The 23777-nt window shown below is 34.5% G+C and overlaps 1 protein-coding gene across 31 annotated transcripts in view; it reads right to left on the bottom strand.

The window, feature by feature from the left end:
• Positions 1-23777, bottom strand: part of Slo (calcium-activated potassium channel slo) — a 200095-nt gene that overhangs the window by 46591 nt on the left and 129727 nt on the right. For 12 of the 31 annotated variants that reach the window (XR_013002296.1, XM_076382019.1, XM_076382018.1 and 9 more), the window contains exons 7-11: positions 22031-22141; positions 19641-19746; positions 12787-12939; positions 10073-10228; positions 1556-1668 (exon numbers count right to left, since the gene is read on the bottom strand). Coding sequence is in view for 30 of the 31 variants with exons in the window: in XM_076382019.1 (XP_076238134.1) it covers positions 1556-1668; positions 10073-10228; positions 12787-12939; positions 19641-19746; positions 22031-22141 (639 nt within the window). In the remaining variant the exon portion in view is untranslated. Of the gene's footprint in view, positions 1-1555; positions 1669-9549; positions 9663-10072; positions 10229-12786; positions 12940-19640; positions 19747-21202; positions 21309-22030; positions 22142-23777 lie in introns of all 31 variants that reach the window. The other 19 variants (XM_076382033.1, XM_076382022.1, XM_076382046.1 and 16 more) reach the window with 4 other exon arrangements.

Raw genomic sequence — 23777 nt, 5'->3', positions numbered from 1 at the left:
TATTTTTTCCTATTAAATATTCAAGCTAACATTATTCTTCTTTTTAATTTAATACTTAAATTATTAATTTAGGTATATTTCTCTATTTTTATTCGATATTTATTTTTCTCTTTTCCATGTGTGAGAGTGCAACAACAGGTGTCAGAACTTTTGACATGTGATGTTACATGTAAAAATAAGAGAAAAATCAAAAATTATGAATCCGCAAGAATTTTGGTTTTCGAATTATTAATTATTACAAAAATGCTTGAAATACGTGTAAGGTAGATTTAACGTGGGGATTTATTTTACTACCGATATATGTGTGCCCAAGTTGGGGATAGCAACAACAGGGCCATTTGTAAAAGATTCAATTACTACTTATTTTTCATTTTTGTATCCAGTATTCATTTTCGAAAATATTATTTGTCGTGTCTTTATCAATTCCACAACACTATTTGGTTATTAAAATAAACTTATGTTTAAATTACTTTGAAATCTGCATTGGTCCCATTATAACTACTTTTGCATAATATAAAAAGATTGGTGCAAATCCGAGCAAGTCGGACGTAAAACGCAAATAGTTTGTTAAAAAAGGAAACAAACATTACTGATAAAACAATCACTTGTATATGTATAAAATCTCAAAATACATCCCAAAATATCAAAGTGTGAAACAAAAATAGAGTAAAACAAACTACTCTAATCAAAATACTCTGGAAGAGGAAGTTCAAAAGACTTAAAAACCGAGGTGAAGGGTGACATTTTGTGTCCACGTAAAAATGTATTGGTATGTATATACACATCCCACAACGATGTCAGATATACACAAAAAGTGTGCGAGATCAAGGATTTTAGACAGGCAAAGAAACAAAATCTCGCACTCGAGTGTCAGTTGAACGTTTTCGTATAACATGTTCTGTCCTGACCCATGTTGTGTCATTACTTCATCCTACATGTGAGTGTACATGAAGCTCACTCGAGCTAACTTGATGGTTCTACTGCGCATGGTCATGTGAGAAATAGGAAATCTGACCCATTGCTCTTTGTGATTAGAGGTATTCAGCTTAATAAGGATTCTCACGAGCTTGCTCATACAATAAGGTAAATGTCTCAATACCTGGAGACTTAAAATAGCACATATCCCAACAAGTGGATAACCTAAAAATGCATATTTCGATGCTTGAATATACTATTGTATGATACTGGTTTTTGTTTTCCACTAGGTATACTAGAATCTAAGTTTAAAATAAAATAAAATTAGTGTTAGTGTCCAGGTATCGGAGGCATGGTCAACTATTAGGACATTTACCTTAGATTATAATATACAATACCTCCCTTTTTCATACACTTTGCTTCCTTCCAAAGGATGACAAAAACAACTATTTATAACTGTAATAAATATTGTTGAATAAGTACCCAATTAACTTGGCTAACCAAGAGACTATCTATTCTCAACACCTCCAACCATCAAGCTTGTTCAAGAGAGCAGTATGTATGTATGCACATGTGTACGTGTGTGTTGTTTGTATACAAAAGTATGCGTGTGTGGCAGTCAATATCAGCGAGAACTTACTCGCTGGCTTGGGGGAATGTCATCCCGGTAAAGGACGGGGAGAGGGTTTCCGTGTACATCTCGCAGCCCGTGCCCTGCAGGTAATCATTCTGCCATGCCTGAGTATCCGGCGACTGAAACACCAACCAATCAAACCCCACGTCATCAAATCTTTCAAGATCCGACATACTAGATGAACATGGCACGAAGAGGAACCGCCGACTCCTGGTTTGCTTCCCCTCGTGCATGCCAAGGCAATATACACTGTCTCGCGAGATCGTATCGATGAGAAACGAAAAGTATGTCGAGTCGAAACGTTTACCGAGAACAAAGCCGACATAGAATCGCAAAGACGCGTTATAGAGGTGATGTTCTGTAAAAAAATCTCGTGTTAAAGTTTCTAAAGCCTCTACCAGCTTCGGCTCTACTTGCTATGATGACTACTGTCTACGCTCGTTTAGGCTAAGTCCTATACCCATTCTCATGATTCCGAAAGCCGGAAACGACAGCGAGGTAGCCTGTTTCGTGGAGGCCTAACTTTTCTAAGTGTCACTCACGAGGTAAGGTTCATATATCGCTTGGCAATCACGACCTAGAGGTCCACAGTCAAATCGGTTGTAGTCAAGGAATAGCTAACAATAAGAATAACCCTTTGCTATCCTCCGCATGAACTGCTCCTGACGAAAATAGATCTCTGATGCACACCTCAGCCATATGTATGATTTCGGCAGACTGCTTTTGGCCAGCTTCCCGTAGATGGTACCTAAGTGCTACTGCTGATGGATCAAAAGATCCTCTCGTCGTCAATCTATCATGAATGGTCAAAAATTCACGCTTACGTCTTATATTTACGCGTTTGCATGCACAACGGAGTTCTAAACGTCTAGATAGTGGCAATGCTTTTTTTGTCGATACAAGAACGCAGCTTACGATTAATGTAACTCTGGCTCATAAAGACAACAACTCTTCCCACAGAATGAGTTGCCGAGGAGATCGAGCTAGTGCCTACTGATTGCGATCCCTAATGCTTATCTAACGTCCGTTTATTATTAATGCTTGGTGTTGCCGTGGTTTTTCATTGCATACGAACTGGATTCGATCGATACTTCGGATCACAACATCAATAGATAGATAACTTCAGCTTTGGAGTAGATTAGAGGAGAACGATTTTTCATGAAAAAAGGCAATAATATTTTTGCACGTAAGTCTTTTGTTTGTGAAGAGTTTATAGGAGTTGATAAACCTCTTTTATATAATATAAAAGCTCTTTCCTAACTTCACAACTGTAAAATTTGGGCAAACTTCAAAATATGAAATGTATAGGTAAGAAATGATTAACATTGGTGCTCTCTTATTTTAACTAGAATTTAAAAGTAATAGTTTTTATGTAGAGTCTTCCTTAGATTAATGGCTGATTTTGATGTATTACAGTTTTTATTTATTCAGCTCGAGTAATTTTCATTTATGTGCACTCGGTGGGCAACAGAACTAAAAAAGCAATAAGAGACTTAGTTTTATACTTCTCATTAAAAATTCATGAGAAAGTTCTTAATGAACCTCACTCTATTAGGTATAATAGAATAGGTATGTAAGAGGAATTCAGATACATTATTCGCTGTTTTTACCATACGTAATTCTAATCATTTCTGAATGTTGCAATTCAATTAGAGAAGCCACATTTTATAATTTTGTTATAAATACTTTTTATGTTTAAGCTAAATATAACATTTTCGCAGATCTTAGAGAGTATTTTTGTAAAGGCCTAATAAACAAAAATGTGAAACCATAGTTTTTAACAATAAATTATTATTCGTTAATTGAGAAATGCAAACAAGTATAAATAAGAAAACATTCTGTCTTGCTGCGTAATTCCGTGCTAACCTAAGCTTCTAATTAGTAATCCAAGGTTGACTGTACCATGACCTTAAACCTGTAAAGGTGTCAATTTATAGGTTAGTTTCTGTTGCCTTATAAAATATCTTTTTTTCTTTCGTATCAGTTTATTCCTATATTATATTACATTTGATTTTAAATCTATTATTTTAACTTTTCATTGCAGAGTAAACAGAAATTCTTGTAAGTGTATATAGGGCGTTCCAAAATATGTGAGCATAACTATAGTAAAAAGTCGGAGACATAAAACAATGTAAAAAGTTTATGTATACAGTTACTTTTTTAAATTGATAATTATTTTAATACTCCCATTTTTTCCTAAAATTATACTCAAATGTATTGGAGACATCCTATATAATAAGTATTATAATCATAAATAAAGCCTGATAAAATTAAGAATACATGAATATTTAAAAGCCTCTGGAAAACATATTTTACTAAATATGTCTAATGTTTTATAATATTCTGCTGTTCCTACTAGTTTTTATTAGTTCTGATATCCAAATCTGTTCAAAAAGAACTCCGCGTGATTTAGCTCTCGCTACTACTGAGGATCATCCATTCTTTTAACCATTTTTGCTATCTCTTGCTATAGTACGTATAATAAGATAACCTAATTTAACTGTTCGTGTTTTCATGTATACAGTACATCTGTACAATAACATATCTAAAGAAGTATCTTAACACATTTTCAAGCGCTATTAGAAAACATTTCTCACTCATCATGCCTGATCAAAACTAACTGTGTTGTCAACTAATCAGTTAAACGAATCATATTCAATTTAACTATTATTACCAATAACTATTTAATCGGTATTTTTAGAAAGTTTCATTCGAAATCATAAATAAATGACTAGTTATTTACTATTTATGCAGGGTATTTAACAATAGATGTTACAAATTGTAACAGATGACTATGACAAAGTGTGACAGAAATCAAGAATGACAAAGTTGCGTTTGAGGCTTCGTTTCAGTTATTCGTTGTTACAAAACCGTCTAACATTCGCGTGAAATGTGTTTGACTTTGTACTTATTCTACTGCCAGCGTGTACTAGTTAGGGCAGATACAACAAAGTCAGTAGAATAAGTCCCAAGTTAGACACAGAAGAGCCAGTAGAATAAGGCCAAACTCAGACACATTTCACACATCCTTGAAACGTTTCCCCAACAATTAATATTTTTGAAAAGAAGCCACAAATTTAATTTCGTCTATCTTCATTTCTGTCTTATTTTAGCATATAGAATCATCCCTTAAAAATTTCTAACATCTGTCATCGAACACCCCATAGTATCTGAAGACAACATGAATTCCTTTACACATCAATATATTCTTATTTACAAAAATGAGGATAAATTACTTATAGAACGAAATATAACACAGGAATTTAAATAACAGAAAACATAAATAGAATCTCACGTTTCAATCACATATAAAAACATGACAGCCTGAAAAGGCAGCGGTGCACATATTAAAGGAACAAAAAACTTTCAGCAGTTCGTCAATTTAAAAAGCAAATTTCTGAGTACATGAAAATGCGTTACATCGGTTAAATATATACAAAATTATATATGTCACACTGAAAGCGCACATGTATACGCGAAAACACGTAAAAATCCAATTTCACAAATCCTATATACATATACGATTTTTTCATGAAAAATCACTTCTCTTTCCTTTTGCAAAATTATCTGACTATCTTGAACTTTCACAAACAAATGTTGCGTGCAATATCATCAATAAAGCAATTGACTAAATTATAGTACAGTAAATTGGTTTGGTGGTTGCTTGCAAGACAGGTTTAACTGATCTGCTTTCCTAAAATTTCGTAGGTGATCCTTGATTACCTATTTCCATGTGATCCACTGTATCAGATCGAATTTGAACCGTACACAGAAATTGCAGAAAGGGGGTGAAATTACTGAAACGTTACTAAAGCGATCAAGGGGTGGCTTACATCGATTAGGTGTAGAGCACAGATACGATACTGTACAATATAGTTGACACATTCATGTAACGTGTGTGTGTGTGTGTATGTTTTTATGTGTGTATATAGAGTATAAAATTAAGAGTGTTACAGACTTAGACCTTCGAAACCAAATAGAACATGAAATTTTTATTTTCAATGGACTGTTCGGTCTCAAAGAAGAACATCATATGAGTTTATGATTTTATGCAAATCACATGAATGTTACCTTGTATGTTTTCAATGGCAACGTATTTTTAAACATTCACATTCATAGACCTTTTCTTAGAGGATATAAACGATAGTGAAGAACTAATGTTGAATTCTAGGGGAATTATACTAAACTTTTTATTTTAGTCAAATAGTTTCTTTAAAAAACTATTATTAATGTGCACTTATTAAACATATTACGAGATGAGTTGTTTCAAGAATCCGTGAAATATATGTTAAATACTGATAATTTGGTTTAGAAAAAATCTACCTTAATGTACAAAAATTTACACTTTATACACGCTGTTACAAAAAAAAAAAAAAAAAAACAGAGGATAAGTATTCAATGTCCTTTTGGAGAGCAGAAGAGTGCTACTGCCTACACATGTCGCATGAAAAGTCCTATTATCGTGAAAGATTAAAAGCACTTGAAGACTAATACTTTTGAATAGTATATGTGTATTTTGCCTACCTTCTGGATATGAAATTATTAAAAAATTATTTAATATCCACATTGTTTTACATTTGAAAAATTATTTTATTTTCCATATGACTATGAATTATTTTATTTCTGTATGGCTATGAATGAGGTTATAGCTTCATCTAGTAATTACTATAGTGTTTTTAGTATTCTTCAGGTTTTAAACTTTTTCGTAAATAACACTTACTTATCAATGGTGGTAATTATGAAAGTGATGTATCAAAGTCAAAAGTTTAAAAAGCTGGATCTATTACATACTTTATAATATTAATCACTGCAACACAATATAAGCCATAAATTCAACCTTTTTTATTTTTCATGTAGATTATACTTTTATAACTATCGACACATTTAACTCTTTAAAAAGGATATAAAAGCTACTGACAAAGAGACTGAACTGCTCTTTTGTAATTATATGCTACTATTTTATTCTGTTCCTTTTTTATGAACATGTATGCTTCAGAAGTAAACGCAATGTAATAATAATAATATTGTTACAAAGTGTTTCTCTAATACTATTAAAACTTATCAATGTAGATATTTAAAAATATACGTTGCCATTTCAAAAATGCAAGGTGACTATGAATATATGTAAAAGGCTGGTCTTATCGCATAATGTTCTTTTTCGGATTAAATATTCCCTACAGGACCAAAAATTCAATATTTTATTTGGTTTAAAGGATGTTATCTAGTAACACCCTTAATTTTTCATCCGTAATTTTACATCCATATACTGTATATAGCAGAGTGGAGCGTAGTGAAAGACATAGGCGAGGCAAAGCTTCATCCTTCTCGTTCGTTTCGATTCAAGAGACTACGGATCCTTCTCAAGTGATTCCGCCGTCGTTAAAAATGTGAAACGATCATTTAACTCTTGATCATTAAGAACGTTCAAATTTTAGCATCATGATTTGTCAAAAAAGTTGCACGTTCGTCTTTTTTTAAAGATGAACATTTTAATCGTTGCAGTGCAGAGTCTAATATCGTTATTGCGAACATTACACAAATAAGAACAGAGGAACTTTATGACAATTTATCAGTTTCTCGGCCGCCATAACAGCCATTTCACAGTACGCCTTCTCGATAATTCAATTTTCTTTATTTATATGAAACTTGTATATGAACATGTATAATAAATTGTTACTGAAACTATCAGATGATTAATTTAGGCGATATAATGATTTATAAATTATTTTAATAAACTTTACACAGAGAAGAAATGGATTCTCCATGTTAATTAAATACACAAATAAAGTACAAAGAAAATGTTTTAACAAAATGATTTTGTGTATGATAGAATCGTTTGAAATTTCTAAAAATTATAAAACTTTGGGAAATGTGAATTTTTGCCCACATTGTTTGATCAAAATAATATCAATCCTTGGATCCACTTCATATTTTTCAATTTATAAGGTAACTAAAAAGTTACTCGGATATGTATTATACATATACAGGGTGGTTCAGGTTTTTTCGGTCAAACGATGTTTCCAAAAAATATCACATAAACATAGGTTAAAAAATGCTTTATTAAAAAATTAGAAGAAAAATATGAAATAACAATTATCTACATTAGTTCCATTTTAATGTGTCGCCCGTTTTTGAAAATATAGCACTGACATCTATGAAAAATTTAACGTACTACGTTGCAAATTTCTTCATTTTCTTTCATTTGTTGATAGACAAACTTTTATTTGTAAAAACATAAATAAAATGAATATCAACATACTCAATTCGAAAACTTTCACGTATGTTATTACTATGATATAGTACAACTGACTAAACAATATTAGTACTATTACCATACGTATTAAGACGATTTGAATTAGTAAACATAGCTTAGATAAGCAAACACAGATAAGATAAAGGCATAATTACCAAGAGAAATACCACTAAAATTTCTACATTGAACGACAATCAATACGTTGTTATTTCATATTTTTCTTATAATTTATTAATAAAGCATTTTAGCCTATGTTTATATGACATACTTTCTTTATTTTCGCTCGTAGAATATACTGACACCGTTTGGCCGAAAAAACCTAGGACACTTTCTGTATAGTAAGAATCGTTTACATTGCAAAAAATAGCTTTCTAAATGGTAGAACGAAATTTTAAATCGTATATCTTTTAAATTGTGTATTTTATGTTTTATATTTTGGATATGTTTATTTTTTAAATTAGAAAATTTCAGAATTTTAGTAACAAGTACCAAAGTATTTAAGTGATTTATTAACACTCTCAGAGTGGCGAAAAAAATAGCCTATAACTGTTTGAGAAATTCATGAATCTTCACTAAACTATAGAACAAGTTTAAAAATACAAGACATTTAGTTTTTCAATAATTTCACGTTTCAATATAATGATAATAATAATTAGTAAACGACAAGTGGGTATGTTTTCTATGGATAACTTCATTCATTTAAGCATATCGTCAACGTTTTATCAAATCACTCTTGATATACAAGTTTTGAAGACTTATTACGGATCTGTACAACTTGGAACAGGTTACCTTTACCTCATCAACGATCATTTCATCGACAATATTTTTTACTGGTAATATTATGTATTAGGCCTAGAAACCTTTTTCTTGGTAGAGTATAGTACTTTTCTATGTACATCTGGTTGAGAGTCATCAGCTTGCAGAAGGTTAGGTTACTTAGTTACCTTTATCTCGCTGAGACTCGATGTCGATGAAAATATTGTCGGTGAAGTAAAAGTAATCCTTCTAAATTGCTTTCCATGAATTTGGAATATTTAGTTATACTGTGATTTACGAGCTATGGCCCCTCAAGATAATTTCTCGAGTAGTAATTAGAGGGAACTGACTTCCACTTTCTGAGCTTGACACTATATTGGGGGACCTCTCGTGAGCACGAGCTTGCAACCAAGATTGCGGGATAAAATGTTTTCCAGTTACGTCATAGAGTGCAAAAGTGGGAGTACCGCAGGCAATAAAGCCAAGCGCGCGGTACCATCGCTCTTCTACTCTATGACGTCAGTGAAAGACATTTTGTCCCGGAACCTGGCAATACTCCTGAGCATGCTTTCACTCAGGGGAAACGAATTGTACAGACTCCAACTGATGTTACATAATCTTTGACAGTAGTAGGTATAGCATCGCGCGTTACATCATGATTACAATGACATTAAGAATGACATTACACATAGTGTATGATGAAACGAATCACGTTGACAATATGTTAAATAAAGTTCTGTAATTTTTGGAATCACGGTGTTCAGACTATTTTCCTATTAGTAACCAAGTATTAACAAAGATAGTTTAGCAGGGGGGGTTCGATTTTACTGGAGCAAGTAAAACAAGTATTAGATTAAGTGACGTGTTAAGAATGCAACGGGGATACATATCTCAAACGGCACAAAACAGACGAGCGGAATCACAGATCTCGTCTCTTGAATCAGATATGCAGGTATCTGCAGGATGCTGGATTGCTCATGAACCGACTTACTCAGTGGCTTTGGCAAAAGGCATTCCAATGAAGGTAGGGCTCAGTGTTTCGGTGTACATCTCCATTCCGGTTCCACGCAGGTAGTCATTCTGCCAAGCCTGCATATCGGGCGACTGGTACCAATCAACCAACCATTTCTAAATCACACACGCTCCTATGCATGTACGGATTTCGCGCGTTTGTCCACAGTGAAACTAACGTGTACCGATCTAGAGCCTCTTTTCAGGCTGCCCAAATATTCTCAGTCTAACTTGCGCGATCCGAAACCCTCGAAGCAGCAAACGTGGCTGGTAAAACTTTCGGAAACGGTCCAAGTTCAAAAAGGGGAGAAACGCAAAAATGAAATATGTCCGCCTACTTGGTAGCGTTCGCGGAAAAAAATCGACCGACGAGGAAAAGCTAATTCGCACGCGATCACTGTGAACAGCTCGACCATGAAAAAACCTAAGGAACATTGTTCACACATGCATAGATAGGGGAGACAACAGACTGCCTGTCTGCCGAAGGACGACATTCTACTGACCGTCTTGAACGAACGCATAGCGAAGAGGTTAGCCATCATTGTGCTGAAACCCGGCGCCAAACAAGACTGTGCGATGAAACCCAGCTTCAATTCGGCTAGGCAAATTACGTCGTCGCCCTGTTTCCAGTCCCATGATGGAATGTTTAATAAGTAGGCCTGTAACAGAGTTTATCTTTCGTACTGAAGTTACTGGACAAATCTGAAACAATGCCGATCAGACACTTTTCGAAGGTTGATAGATATATGCTTTTTGCTGAAATTACTGTAATTAAAACTAAGTATTTATGATATAAATGCAGTCTCTACTCGCTATAATCTCGTGAGCCATTAGCAGTAACGAGATTACGCACTGTAGCGAATTTGTTTTAGAGATCAATTCATGCGTCGACTACTCGTACTTTCCTTATTTTAAACAATACATAATAAAAAGAGATTATAGCGAAGATATACCATGTATTGCTTTCTCTTAACAGGAATCTAGAAATTATAGAATAAAAATAAAATTTTAAATATCTCTGTTAAGTAGTCTAAATAAGATAAGAAAATGCGTAAGAAAAAGTACCTCGATATAAGCTCGTTGCTATACTCATTATAATTTGAAATTATCTGTAGCTAATGAGCTTTATTGACATGCATTGTTATTATATTTCCGATAAATTAAAAGCGAGCTATCAGCACATGAACTGACTTCAAAAACATGTCATTCGCTATAAGTCTATATGATCAAATGAGTGAATCTACAGCGAAGATACATTATATTGCAACAAAAGTTTCCTTCTTGAGATTACATGCTTCAACATTTCAGGGTCATTAACGTCTTTTTAAATTAGACATTTTTCGTTAATGTAATAGTATGATAATTGTGTTGAATAATAATTTAATAACGTTTTATTATAGTAACTATAATTTTGAGTCAAAACATCAATGACCCCAAAATTGTGAAAAATACGATCTTAGAAGGATAATTTTGTACGAAGTTTGTATCATGAATTTTTGAACACCCTGTATAGCATTAAATAGTATGCATATAACAAATTTCTGCATGATTCAAATAGTAATATTCATAACCAATAACTAAATTCGAAACATTTTCGTAAATACTATACAGAGTGTCGAAAAATAAAATTGATAAAATTTGAATAGTAGTAGACGGGATCAAAACAAGCATTTTGAGGTTAGGAACTGTGGATAATAATAAAAATTATTATTCAATATTTGAATAATTTCTGTATTAAAAGCAAGACAATCCAAATAATAAAGACTATTAAAATATCTGACTATTTCTATAACGCATCTAAAAAAGTTGCCTAACTTCATAGCATTAAATTTTATAAAATTTCAGTCTCCATTGAAGCATAATAATATTTTCGTCATAAACTCGTCGCGCTATCCCTAAAGCTGTTTAAACTGTTTTCTCTTTTGTTTTATTCCTCCTTTTAAATAGAAAAAATCTACGTTGCCAGCACATGAATTAATTTGAGAAACGTGCCTCTTACGCTCTATAAGCTCAGTGCTGGTAATAAATCGCGAAGTTATGGCAAGTAAAAACTATGTAGCTATGCCGTGCAAACTTGATGTGATTATCGCACTTGCGCAAGCAGGAGGCAGAAGAACGGGAGGCTCATCAGTCCCCTCCACTCATGTTTCAGACAACTATGCTGAACAGGGACTGTCATGATCACGAGCGCTTATCGCATAGTAGATCGAAACATAAAACATTGTCCCAAACACAATCTTATACGTTCTAATACCTGTTATCTTTTATTCTTAGGTGCCTCACCTTTGACGTGACGACATATTTTAAAATGATGATGTAAATAAATAATCATAAAATGTTGTTAAACAAGCACCCGATTAACTGAGTGATGTCCAAATTCACAACTTTCTTCTGAATTGCTTACTTGTTTATTCTACGAAGACCTCCCATTTCACGTTAAGTTTGCGCGACCTATAGCTCCTCATTTAAAAATGCTTGCAGTAAACCCTTCTACCAGTTCCCAAAATGTATGAATGTTTTCTTTCACACTCTGTACACTCGGCCAAAAGATAGTACAACTATTATTATTTCAACCCACATATCTCGGCTACCAGCCAATACATAGGCATATTAAGGGTTAATGGACTTTCAGTACTCTTATGTTTTTACATTTATTATTTTTATCACACCCCAACACGTTTTGTCTGCTGAACAAATATTACTATAATGGAATTCATGAGTTTTGGTAAGTCATGGTCATTAAAAGGCAACTTTCATTATTCTTTTCAGCTACCCACTTGCACCTATAGGGAATAATGTGACTCAGGTGGCTAGTATCGGCGCATGCGCATTAAATTCTACAGTAGGAGTTATTTTCTTGTTCATTGTTGTTCATGAAGCAACTCTAAACCAAAACTCATGAAAGCAAGGCAAATGTCCTAATACCTGGACACTTAAGAGTCAAATGTCCAAGTAAGCGGACAACCTATTGTACAAATGCGTCCCAGCGGTTGAATATACTATCTTATGCCTTTTTTTCAGAATTTAAACTTAAAATTAAATAACATTAACGGCAGTGTTCAACTATGGGGACGTGGTCAACTACTGGGACATTTACCTTCTACTTAGCAGCAAAGAATATTTTTTGGCCAAGTGCACGCCTAGCTTCATTGAGGGGGGCGAGAGAACATCTACTGGGTTCGATCGGCAATGTGTATAGACTTTGCAAAAGGAGTACCTTGTTATGATATTGCATTAATTGAATGATAACGCGAATGTCATCTGAATAGTTCTTGATGGAGATTACGCGCATGATGTTTGCCGCGTCCTCTGCGTCCGGGTCCTGACAGTACTTGTTCGCTAGTACCAAACACGCGTCTGCCTCGTGGACCTAAAAACGATCGGAACTCGTTGCTCTACGTATTGCACTCGGCGAACGTTAATGAATGAAAGAAAATGTGACTTGGATGGAGCAATGGTTGGAAAGCAGCACCAAAAAAGAAATGATTCTCGATTGAATCGTAAACAAAGAAAGTTCTAAGAGTCGTAAAAAGAAAAGTACCCCGATAGACACTAGGCTGATTGAATAGTTGGCGATTCCGTAAAGACATTCTCATAAGTTCTATAAAAAATCTATGTAAACAGTCACGATAATGAGGTTCGTTTAAGTGAAATGTGTGATTTCAATTGAAGTGATAGGTACGTAGAAAAATTGATCCTGGATATACGAAACGTATGGAGAGATGCAGCTACGTGTCAAGATTTCTTACAGGTAACAACTTTAAGCCTGTTTCTATTAGGCGCGGCTATGAACAAATGTGAGCTCCTTTAAAAGGTAGATGTATAGCTAGGAAAGAGAATAACTTGAGGCTTTTCTCGAAACGAGTACGTTAAGTACGCGAGTTAATACTTCAAAGCAAGGTTGCCAGAAAATTCTTCATCGGCGTAGAGAACTAAATTACCTGACGTAGCAGGTAGTAAAGAAGGAACAAATTAGAGTTGTTGATGGGGAACTGGGACTGGGGATTGGTAAGTGACGCGTTCCCCCAAGTGGGACTGACAATCTAGTTCTTTGCGCCAATGAAGAATTTCATGGCAACCCTGTTTTAAAGACTCTTTTACGCGTTTCCTCGTGTCTCTTTCCTCTCACGTATTGATCTGATAACACGTACTTCGACGCATTTTCAGAATGAAAACTATCAAAGCAGATTCCTACGACATTCTCTAAGATACGCAAAGGTTAATGAAACGTTTAATTACAAAATATTTTACTGAGTCAGAAAGCACTGGTTGACATGCTCATCTATCATCTATTAACAAGACTTAAGGTAACCGATATAAGAGAAAACAGAGATACTAATGCAAACAGACAAATAACATACCGTCCTGTTTCTTTAAATGCAGGGTCTATATATTTAACAGACAGAACCATGACTTATTGTTGCAAAATACACTATTCTTCTAATAAAAAAAGGTTTACTGCTGAAAACAATGATTCAGTTTAAACTAGTCCATCCGCAAGCACATACCCACCTGGGTCGACAGCAGGCATTAATCCATCCAGTAAGTGCAAACAATCTTCAAGGGATTTTTTTCTTACACGAGCTGGCATATTAGGACATACGTATACAGTCGTGTATGTATTATCGGCAAATATCGGAACAGACTAAAGGCAGTTTATTTTCGGTCGTAAATAGTCTTTCGATAATTTTCAAGGAAATATCGACAATTCTAGAGATCTCAATAAAAAGGTCCAATGTAATTCTTCGAATATCTAGGATGGACGTTAAATGTGTTAGGGTCTATTCGCCACTGTTTGTGAGATATTGTGGCCGACTGACCGGAATCGAACGAGCTATTACACATTGACGAGACACGAAAGCGAATGATAACAGAGGGAGTGCATCAAAGGGGGTTCCACGTAACACCGTCAATGTGCATAAAAGGAAACACACAAGCAACAACCATCCTGGAACAACAACATTTGTCCTTTGGCACAACGTCGACTCCCGAGAGACTACCGAACAGTGGGAGTAGCTGCCACGACAGTCTTTTGCCATACGTTTAATGATCGTTAAGGTTAGGCGCTTAATGAGCGCTGAGTGACGTAGCGCAGCGTAATCTAAAGAATTTTTTAATGAGTTACTATAATTAAATGTAAATATTTTAATGAGTTACTATACTTATGAAATATATAAACAAGAGTTTACAAATTAAAGAGTAATCTTTCTTACTCTATACATATATAGTACGTTTTAAGGTTATGTACAGTGTTGCCTCGATAAAAGCTTGATGAAGAATCAAGTTCTTTCGAAACTATTCATTAATTTTGCCTTGTCGTCTTCGAGAACTCAAATTCAAGCTGCCAAAGTGTGGATTTATCTTAGAAATGAATTTCTTATATTCTTTGAGCAGGTGAACTTGTACTGAAACAATACTGTATACCTAAAATCCATCACTTTTGGTAGCATTTATAGTTAATTAAACTGATAAGACATTGGAAGAGTCTAAAATTACAAAGATTTTTTAAGTTACAGCTGTTTCATGTCTAGTATTAAGAAAACAAATTCTGCATAAATGAAAGTCTAGTAATAAGCCTCAAACTTTGAATAGCACCTTGAACAAAATGTCTTCTAAGATCTTTTAAATTAAGGTTATATTATTATTATCATGTAAAACATTTCGTCTACTTTGAGTAAGCGCTTAATAAAGATTTTAGATTTCATTTTTTAATATAACATAATAGTTTTCTAGAGGAGTTTAATAAATTATACGTAAAACTACTTAAAAAGTCATACATAATTTAAATTAATTTTAATATACCTATGAAGTATCAAATTCATTTTAAATATCACTCAAATACTATTTAAGAAATTGTTATTATATTCTTTCCATAAAGTATTCTTAAGAGCACTATAGTTTAGCAAAAATTTTCATTTATAATTCAATATAATATTACACTAATTGTGCGAACTTGCAATTATATACTCTGCATTTTCTAACCTCAAATAAAATTGTTAGTGTAGTATATTTCAACTACCATCAATAATGGTAAAAATAAATTAATATTAATTCTACTGAAGTACTTTGTACTAGCATTAATATACATTTTGTAAACATATTGTTACAAAAGCGTAAACTTCACTAAACCATGCAGTATTTCACTTTATCAATTTTTCCATCCTCCCTTAGAGCCACAGCATGGCCCAGTTTCTAGATTCGACCTGCATAAATGTGTACTGAATGGAAAACATAGTGAGCTTCTTGAGGCACACTAAAACAGTGTGTCAAACGATATCCTTAAGGCTATAGGTCGCAAAATGTGTCGCTCCTCACTCATTACAGGGGTGCATAGGTCCAAAACGTGTGTCCACAGCGCTGAAGCTAACTCTTTAAGGGGCTTTGTACCTTGTTGGCCGAGGAAAGTAGTCTTTTTTTTTAAGAAATTAAATAAAACGCTTCCGTATATCATGTTCATAGTTGAAATATATTCGTTAATTTTTTATTCTATAATGTCTAAATTTTTAACAAAAAATATCCCTAATTTTTGAAACTAGAAAACTCTAATGCGAAGTACTCGAAAAGATAGTGGAAGTTTTACGTAAAAAACTAATGAATAATACTTTTAATAATTTTGTAAAGTACACTGTAAAAAATAGAAGATATTTGCCAAACTTTTTTACAAAGAAAATAAATTGAGTTTTTAGCTAAGAAACAGTTATTCTTCGTACTCCAGATCGTCATTACCAACGCAATTAGAATTTTTTGGTGATTCTAGTACTTTTGTGCACAGGCATATCAGTTTAAAAATATTTATGTTTTCTGGTCAATTAAAACACCCAAAAAAGATTACGATTTCTGTCACATTTTTCGGAAACTTTTCATTAGTTTTCTCTAGTTTTGAGAATTATCAATATTATCTGTCAAAAAATTGTACATAACAGAAGATGTAAAAGAACTTTATGTGAAAAAGACTTAGTCAACATGGTACAAAGCTCTCTGTATCTATAAAAAATATTTTGCTCGTCACGAATAATACTAAATAGCAGCTCTACTTCTATGCCATAAAAGTTTGCCTTTGTGTATAAAAAAAACTTTAATTAATGTAACAAAAATATTTTTTTAAAGATTATCACTTAATTCATTTTATTTCGATTATACTGTAGAAATCTATAAACTTAGAATTAGGTGCGTACATACCTTCGGGTTCTTCATTCTCACCATGTATGCATGTTATCATCTTTATCTTCATTACCTCTGCGACCTCATTATGTTTCTTTATCCAGTACAAAATATTTCCTTGTTAAATTTTTGCGTATACAGTTCCATTATTTTAATGAAAGCAAGCATAGTTAGACTTTATCCTCAGAAAATATTTATAAATAATATCTTGTGCACATGCATATCATGTATTGTATTATTTGTTCAAAGTTTAATACCTTTGTAAACAATTTTTTTTATATTTCTCGAAGAAGTGTCTTCTCAAGACAAAATTGACAAAATCGAAATAAATAAGTACGTAATATCTTTAAACTCTAAAGTCCTTACATACATAACTACACTATAGCGTAATAAAAAACATTAAATAGATAAATACTAAAATGAGTGATGCTAATCCAGTTTACTGTAGGAATTACTTTTTACTCTATTATATAAAAATTGAAAACAGTTGTAACTTAAATTTTAATTCTATTGAATCTACGTGTATATCTCAACCGACCTTTGAAGGCGTATCCACATGTTACGATATCATTTTATCAATTCAAATCACATTTATTTGTACATAGTTATAGATATTAACTCAGAATTTTAGACTGCACCACTGTCTTCAAAGTACTGTATGTACAGTATTATCTTGTTAAAACATCGCTTCTTACCTCGACTAAAGACTTGCATAATATTTTTTCCGCGTTTTTAGTTTACTCGCTAATGAACGCCAAACTTAAATTAGTATTTTTTCCATAAATACTACATCTTGTTAATAATGCTTATGTAAACTTGTATCATTAATAGTAAACTGAAGATATTTAAAATAACAATTGAAATTTAAAGTATTTCACGTGGCGGAGAGCTGCAAGCATTCTCCATGTTGCGGCGCGGCTACAACTCTAGTCATTGCAAGCTATGCGCGAAATTTAGAAACGTGCAATACACTGATGAAACCATGTCTAGTACTCACGACGTAAGACATCTCAGGTTTTCAGCCATGGTTAATTATACATCTCTATGTTAATATTGAATTTAATATGAAAATATTAAATAAACTATTAGTTATTAGTATTCGATCTATAAATAATTGAATCAAAATACAATTTATGGAAACGCATTATATTTGAAAAAAACCTGATCTTGCTTGAAACAGTGTTAGAGGAATTGTCTTATCCTTCCATCGCCTAAAGTGGACCACACTTTAGATTTTTCACATAGCTGCAGGTTATTATTAATAAAACAATTTAAATCGGCATTTTTTACTATCGGCAATAAAAACAACAATCGACTGGAATTATTTAGTTTTAATTATCTGATTCGGAAAATTTCCGTGTCTTGTTAGAGCTTTGTAACAGTGGTATCAATAAGTTTAAAATTAAACCAAACACGATACTATTAGGACAATCTGTAACTACTACTAACATAATTTCTATATTCTACAAATTGATTTATTAATCAAGAATCTTTGTGATTAGAAGCACTTTTAGAGTACTTCAAATTATACACGTATGCATCTACATACTTAATTATCATTAAAAAAGTTTACTAAGTAATAGTCATTAATGTTTATAGCAAATTTAGATTTTTTTAATCCACTTTTCACAAAACTGATTGTTAGAATATTTTGATTTGCAGTATTATGCAAACGATTTCGAGAAACACAACTTTACTAATTCATTTACCACGATTAATATAATAATTTCGTAATCAACATCATTAAAAATAGTTCAAATATTATCTACAAAGATTATTTCATTAAGAAATCATTAAGGAGCTATTAGTACCACTCTTACGAACTCTTATCAAGAAATAGAAAACTTGACATTTTTAGTACTGAATAATGATGCTATTTCAAATGCCACTTTAATCAATTTAAATTGTCAATAAATTGCATCCCGCTATCATTTTCTGCAGCGTTGTTCACAATCGGTTCCAATTTGCGAGCTTTTAACTGGGCAACGTTGCGACATGTCATTTCTAAACGATCAAGGTAAACGTTTCTGCCGTGGAAGCTGCTACCGTGCAATGTATAGGTACAACAGTTCAATGAATCAGAGGATATTGAGCACAGATACATTATGTAAGTAATATACAAATCGTATGAAAGTTATAGGATAATTCGGAATCTGCAGTGTGTGCGTACCAAGGACCAGAAAAGTCGTTTATTAATTTGTGTTAGACTTTAAGATTAGATTTTAGTTCTTCTCTTGTGATTAGCTTTCCCAAAATACGTTTCTATGTACAGTGTTAAGTATTTTTCAGATATTCAGATATTATCGTAATTTTAATAAAAAGAATAAGAACGCGTACATTATGTTTGTATGATCAATAACTTAACCTCAAATTAAGATTTAGAACTAGTTCTAATTGATGTTCGATTTTACCAATAATTCAGGTATTTATGTCTTTCTCCATAAGCTAGGAGTTTGGTCCATAGAAGATATAACTAGGACCAAACTACAAGACTAGGGTCTGTACGCCATATTGAAGAAAAATAGGGCTTTTTCTCTTTCAAATTATAGTTAAAAGTGTAGTATGTAGATCAAGTCTTTTAATATTAACATAACTGTACGTTATTTTACTGCTGTAACAGTTTGATCTCCTAAAAAATTATTCACGACTCAACATTAAAACTCCGTATTGCAAAACGATAAAAGACTTTTCGGTTTCCTCTGATACAAAGAACCAGCACACTCCGAAGTATGCCATAACCTGGGCATCCTCTGTTTACACGTGAAGGGACAGTAGAAATGTGTTGGCAGTAGTCACATAATACACATACACAGTTGGTACAAACTGATCAGTGTAGTTACGATATCTTTATGTAGGTGAGGATCGGGGCGACGGAATCGACTTAATTTAAATGATACATGTAAGGCTCACCTTGACTCGCTGCAGATCAATGGGGTTCATGATAGTCCCCTGAAAGAACTCCACGGTGGTGAAGTGCCGCTTGAACAGTCCCTCCAACTCGAGATCTGGTGGTTTCCTAAATGCCACGGGCCCGACAAAACGATATGTTTTTCTTTATAAAGACATTCACCTCAAGAGTGGCGCCTTTTGTGAGATATCGCTGAGCGTCGCCGGCGATCTAATTTATGAGGTAAGTATATGGAACGAAATGTGTGCGTTGGGCCATCGAGGAATAGCAAAACGATTTGTTCCAACAGCAAATGTTTAGGCTTACGAACTCTCTGTACGCATTTGTTGCTTTTCTATTTTCTAGACTCCTAAAAATACACAGCCTTCCTCGTAGGCCATGAACACACGAGATTTAATGTAATAATAGATCTAAGTAAGTCTCTACTGCACGCTGACTCGGCTCCATAGCTCATTACAGCATACCATGCATTCGCAGGCGATTGCGTTCTACGTAGAATTTATACATACGTATATGTATTTAAAAGCATACATATATACATGTATAATTCGTACAAATATATGTGTACATATATGCGTGTACTATATACATACCCCAACACATATAAGATTTATTCTTTTAAAGCGACTTATACAATCATCTTGAAATCTAGAGGATTTGCAATGAATGTGAATATTCTATAGTCTCAACTAGACAACTGCATGGGTCACTTCATAAGAATCATTTTGTAGATACATACATATGTATGTTTATATGTAATACTACGCGATGCCAAAAGATTGAAACACTAAAAATCCTGAAATTTTTTTGCAACTGCGACTATTCAAATTGTTACATTCAGTATTGCCATATGTCGGGACAAAATGTCTTCCAGTGACGTCAGAGGGTAGAAGAGTGCAAGTATCGCTGGTTGGTCCAACAACCAGTGGCAGCTGGAATCTCTACTCCATATGAAAAGTTCTGCCTCTATTTCATGACGTTATCGAGTAACAGATTTCAATAGCATTCCTGTTAGCTGCATTGGCTACAGTATCTCCACTCTTCTATTCTATGACGTCATTGTGAGACATTTTATCCCGCCATATGGCAACACCGGCTATCTTCTCCCTGGCATCGAGTAATTTCGCAATCTTTGTAAGAATGAAACAAGGAAAGAGAGAAATACGAATGTAACAGTAAAGAGAAGGTAAGAGAATAGTTAAAAAAGAAGTGAAAGTACTCGAATGTTGAGGTAGTCTAAGTACGTGTTTCTATGCACCTAACTGTAACTCCATGAAAAACGAATGCGATTGTTATCATGAATCTTGCATGACGCGCCGTGATGAAAGAGATGTACGCTTTGCGCCCATAGACTATGTACAGAGTATGCATAATATACATTATATATGTATGTCTAGATTGGTCGATCGATAATTACGTTGAGTTATGTCCAGGTGGACAACCGGGCAACAACCTAAATAACTGCAAGGAAGTAAGAAGCGCGAACGGCCACGCGATAGGCAGGTTGGTTGAAGGGTTGTTTGGTAAAGGTTTCGTGTGGTGGTTGTTTTAGGGTTCAGGGTACCTTGACGCGCTCCAGATCCACGGCATTCATCATGGTGCCCTGAAAAAACTCCACGGTCGTGTAATGCCTCTTCAGGAGACCCTCCAATTCGAGATCTGGTTCTTTCCTGAAAACACAGACCACTCCTTACGACAATGGCGATCAGACTTCGTACTCGGAACTGCGCATTAACGCTGGACGCCCTTCGACTTGTCCTTCAGTTCAGACGTCGATAGGAAACCTTGAGGGATCCTTCGAGCGAACTCTCAAAATTCATCTGCCACGTCAAAAATTCAAGGTCAACGACGGAATGTTAGGCTGACAGAGTCTGATCGCCTTTGGCCGCTTAACCACAGAGCATATCATTGGGAAACCTACAAGAACCTGCACTTATTCCTATTACCATAAATAACAATATTAGACGCATTGACTTTCTTCTAATCATGTTCATCGCATAAACATTTCACGAATAATTGCTTATCGGTAATGTTCACAGTAGCAGACTTACTTAATTTCATATTGCTCAACGACGGGTGCGTGTAGTATTATACTTAACGTAGATGAGAATGATAACGACAGGATGTTATTGTTCGTTGGAAGAGTGATGTTCAATTTGAATATAACGTCATGGTCAAATTTTATGATTGAGTGGAAGATGAAAGGGTCTAGTATCCTGTATAATCGCAGATTAGAAGTCTTTCCTTTGGAACTATCGAGTTCATTAATAAAAGTGTCTAAAGATGTGCTAATAGAGACCGATTATACAGGGTGCCACCGAGTGAATAACAATTAGGAGTCCAGTGAACGGAGCTTAATTGTGGGAGGAGAGTAGTAGATCGATAGCCATACCTATGCAAGAAGACAACTTCCACATCAACGTCCTCGCGGTCCTCGTGCAAGAAGTCCTTGAGGAAGTGCGATACTGATTCGTAGGTGATGTGGCCACACACGACAATATGTCTGCCAACACAATAAACGAATTAAATTCTGCCCCCGTTGAGGCAGGATTAGTTAATAGAGAAACTTACAAGCAACTACCATATACACGCTCCATGTAATATACACGTATCTCACCCAACTAAGGTATTTCGTTACGTTTTTCTCTCTCCATGTGCCGACTAACTGTTTTTACCATTTCCATTTGCTTTTCTTTCTTTGAACATGCTCCTCGAGGGTAAGCACTTCTCGTGGTGCCGCTTGAGAGCGTAAATATGGTTAAGTGAGTAGGCGTAAAAGGGACAGAGCCGATTCAAGAGAGACAGAGAGAGATATATAGACAGAGGGTGAAAGAGAAAGGAACAAAGAGAAACAGAGAGAGAGAGGCAGAGAGGAGAGAGAAAGAGGGAGAGAAAGAGAGAGAGAGAGAGAGAGAGAGAGAGAGAGAGAGAGAGAGAAACGTGAATATCGTTGAGAAATCGAAATTTTAGTTCTCTTTGTGCCAGTTTAGTCTGCTGCCACAATAATAATATCTGAGTCGAAGTTTTGTGTCAGTTGTTCGAATGAAATATAGCTATTAGAATTTTGAATGATAGTGCAAGTTGTACTGAAGAGAAACGATTTTTCTGGCAATTAAAAAAAAGCAGATTTACTACCAATATCACGATTCGCGTGTATTTTATTAGTACGTAGTTAATTAATGGATTAGACTTACCGGGACTGCGATAGAAATTGGTGTGAGTCGTTTTTTTTTTTTTTTTTTAGCTAACTAATTATGATCGAACAACTACACACGCACGCGCACGCACGTACACACGCATATTACACGCACACGCGTACAGAGTAAGACATCTGTATAGACTAGATATACAATATACAGAAAAAAAAAAAAGACAAATGTGACAAGAGTTAGATAAAAATATGCAAGAGTGCAGGCTCGTTCGTATCTCGACTTTGTTGCAATCAAAAAGACAAGCACATAACTCGTTTCTAGGTCGTATTAACGCTACGTGCGAATGTACATTAACCATCACATACTCTTGCTGTTACAAGCAGATCAGATAAGTGGTGCCTAAAAGTGACAAGTGTTATTGCGTCAAGTACAAAACTTCACCATGACCATTCCATGCTCAATCCTTTTTACTACTCTGGTGGTATCTAAGATTGCGAGGCTCATCATGAACTCAGCAGACACCCGCTGTTTGCACGATCAACTCGTTCTACGCGATCAAATCGGCCCCGTCTACTTCCAGGGACGAGGAATAAATATTGAACCGACATTTGTGTGTTACTGAATCCAGCATGGGCCCAAACACATGATCAACATTAAACCCTACTGACAAAGTTAGTCTTAATCTACCATACGGTGCCGACGTTTCTCTGTTGTGTAGATATGTCGAGACGTGAATGTCGTGTGTATACATATGACAGAAATCACGTAGACATTATACGTATATGTGTATCTACCCATTTCTAAAGAGGTACGGTGTCGTTCGAGTCCTATCCCCCATGTGGCTATATGTGTCGGAAGTATCAGAAGTATTCGCAAGTCGAGTACAGAAATCGAACGTTACTCGTCGCCAACGTCCGTCGATCGAAACGACTACGGTGTCGACTTGAAAAACACTCGTGTCTCGCGTGATTGCGCTAGTCGCGTTCC

The sequence above is a fragment of the Calliopsis andreniformis genome, chromosome 7 (genome assembly GCF_051401765.1).
Source record: "Calliopsis andreniformis isolate RMS-2024a chromosome 7, iyCalAndr_principal, whole genome shotgun sequence".
In the NCBI taxonomy this organism is placed as follows: domain Eukaryota; kingdom Metazoa; phylum Arthropoda; class Insecta; order Hymenoptera; family Andrenidae; genus Calliopsis; species Calliopsis andreniformis.
The sequence above is the reverse complement of the archived record's forward strand: the minus strand, read 5'-3'. Positions and strand labels throughout refer to the sequence as shown.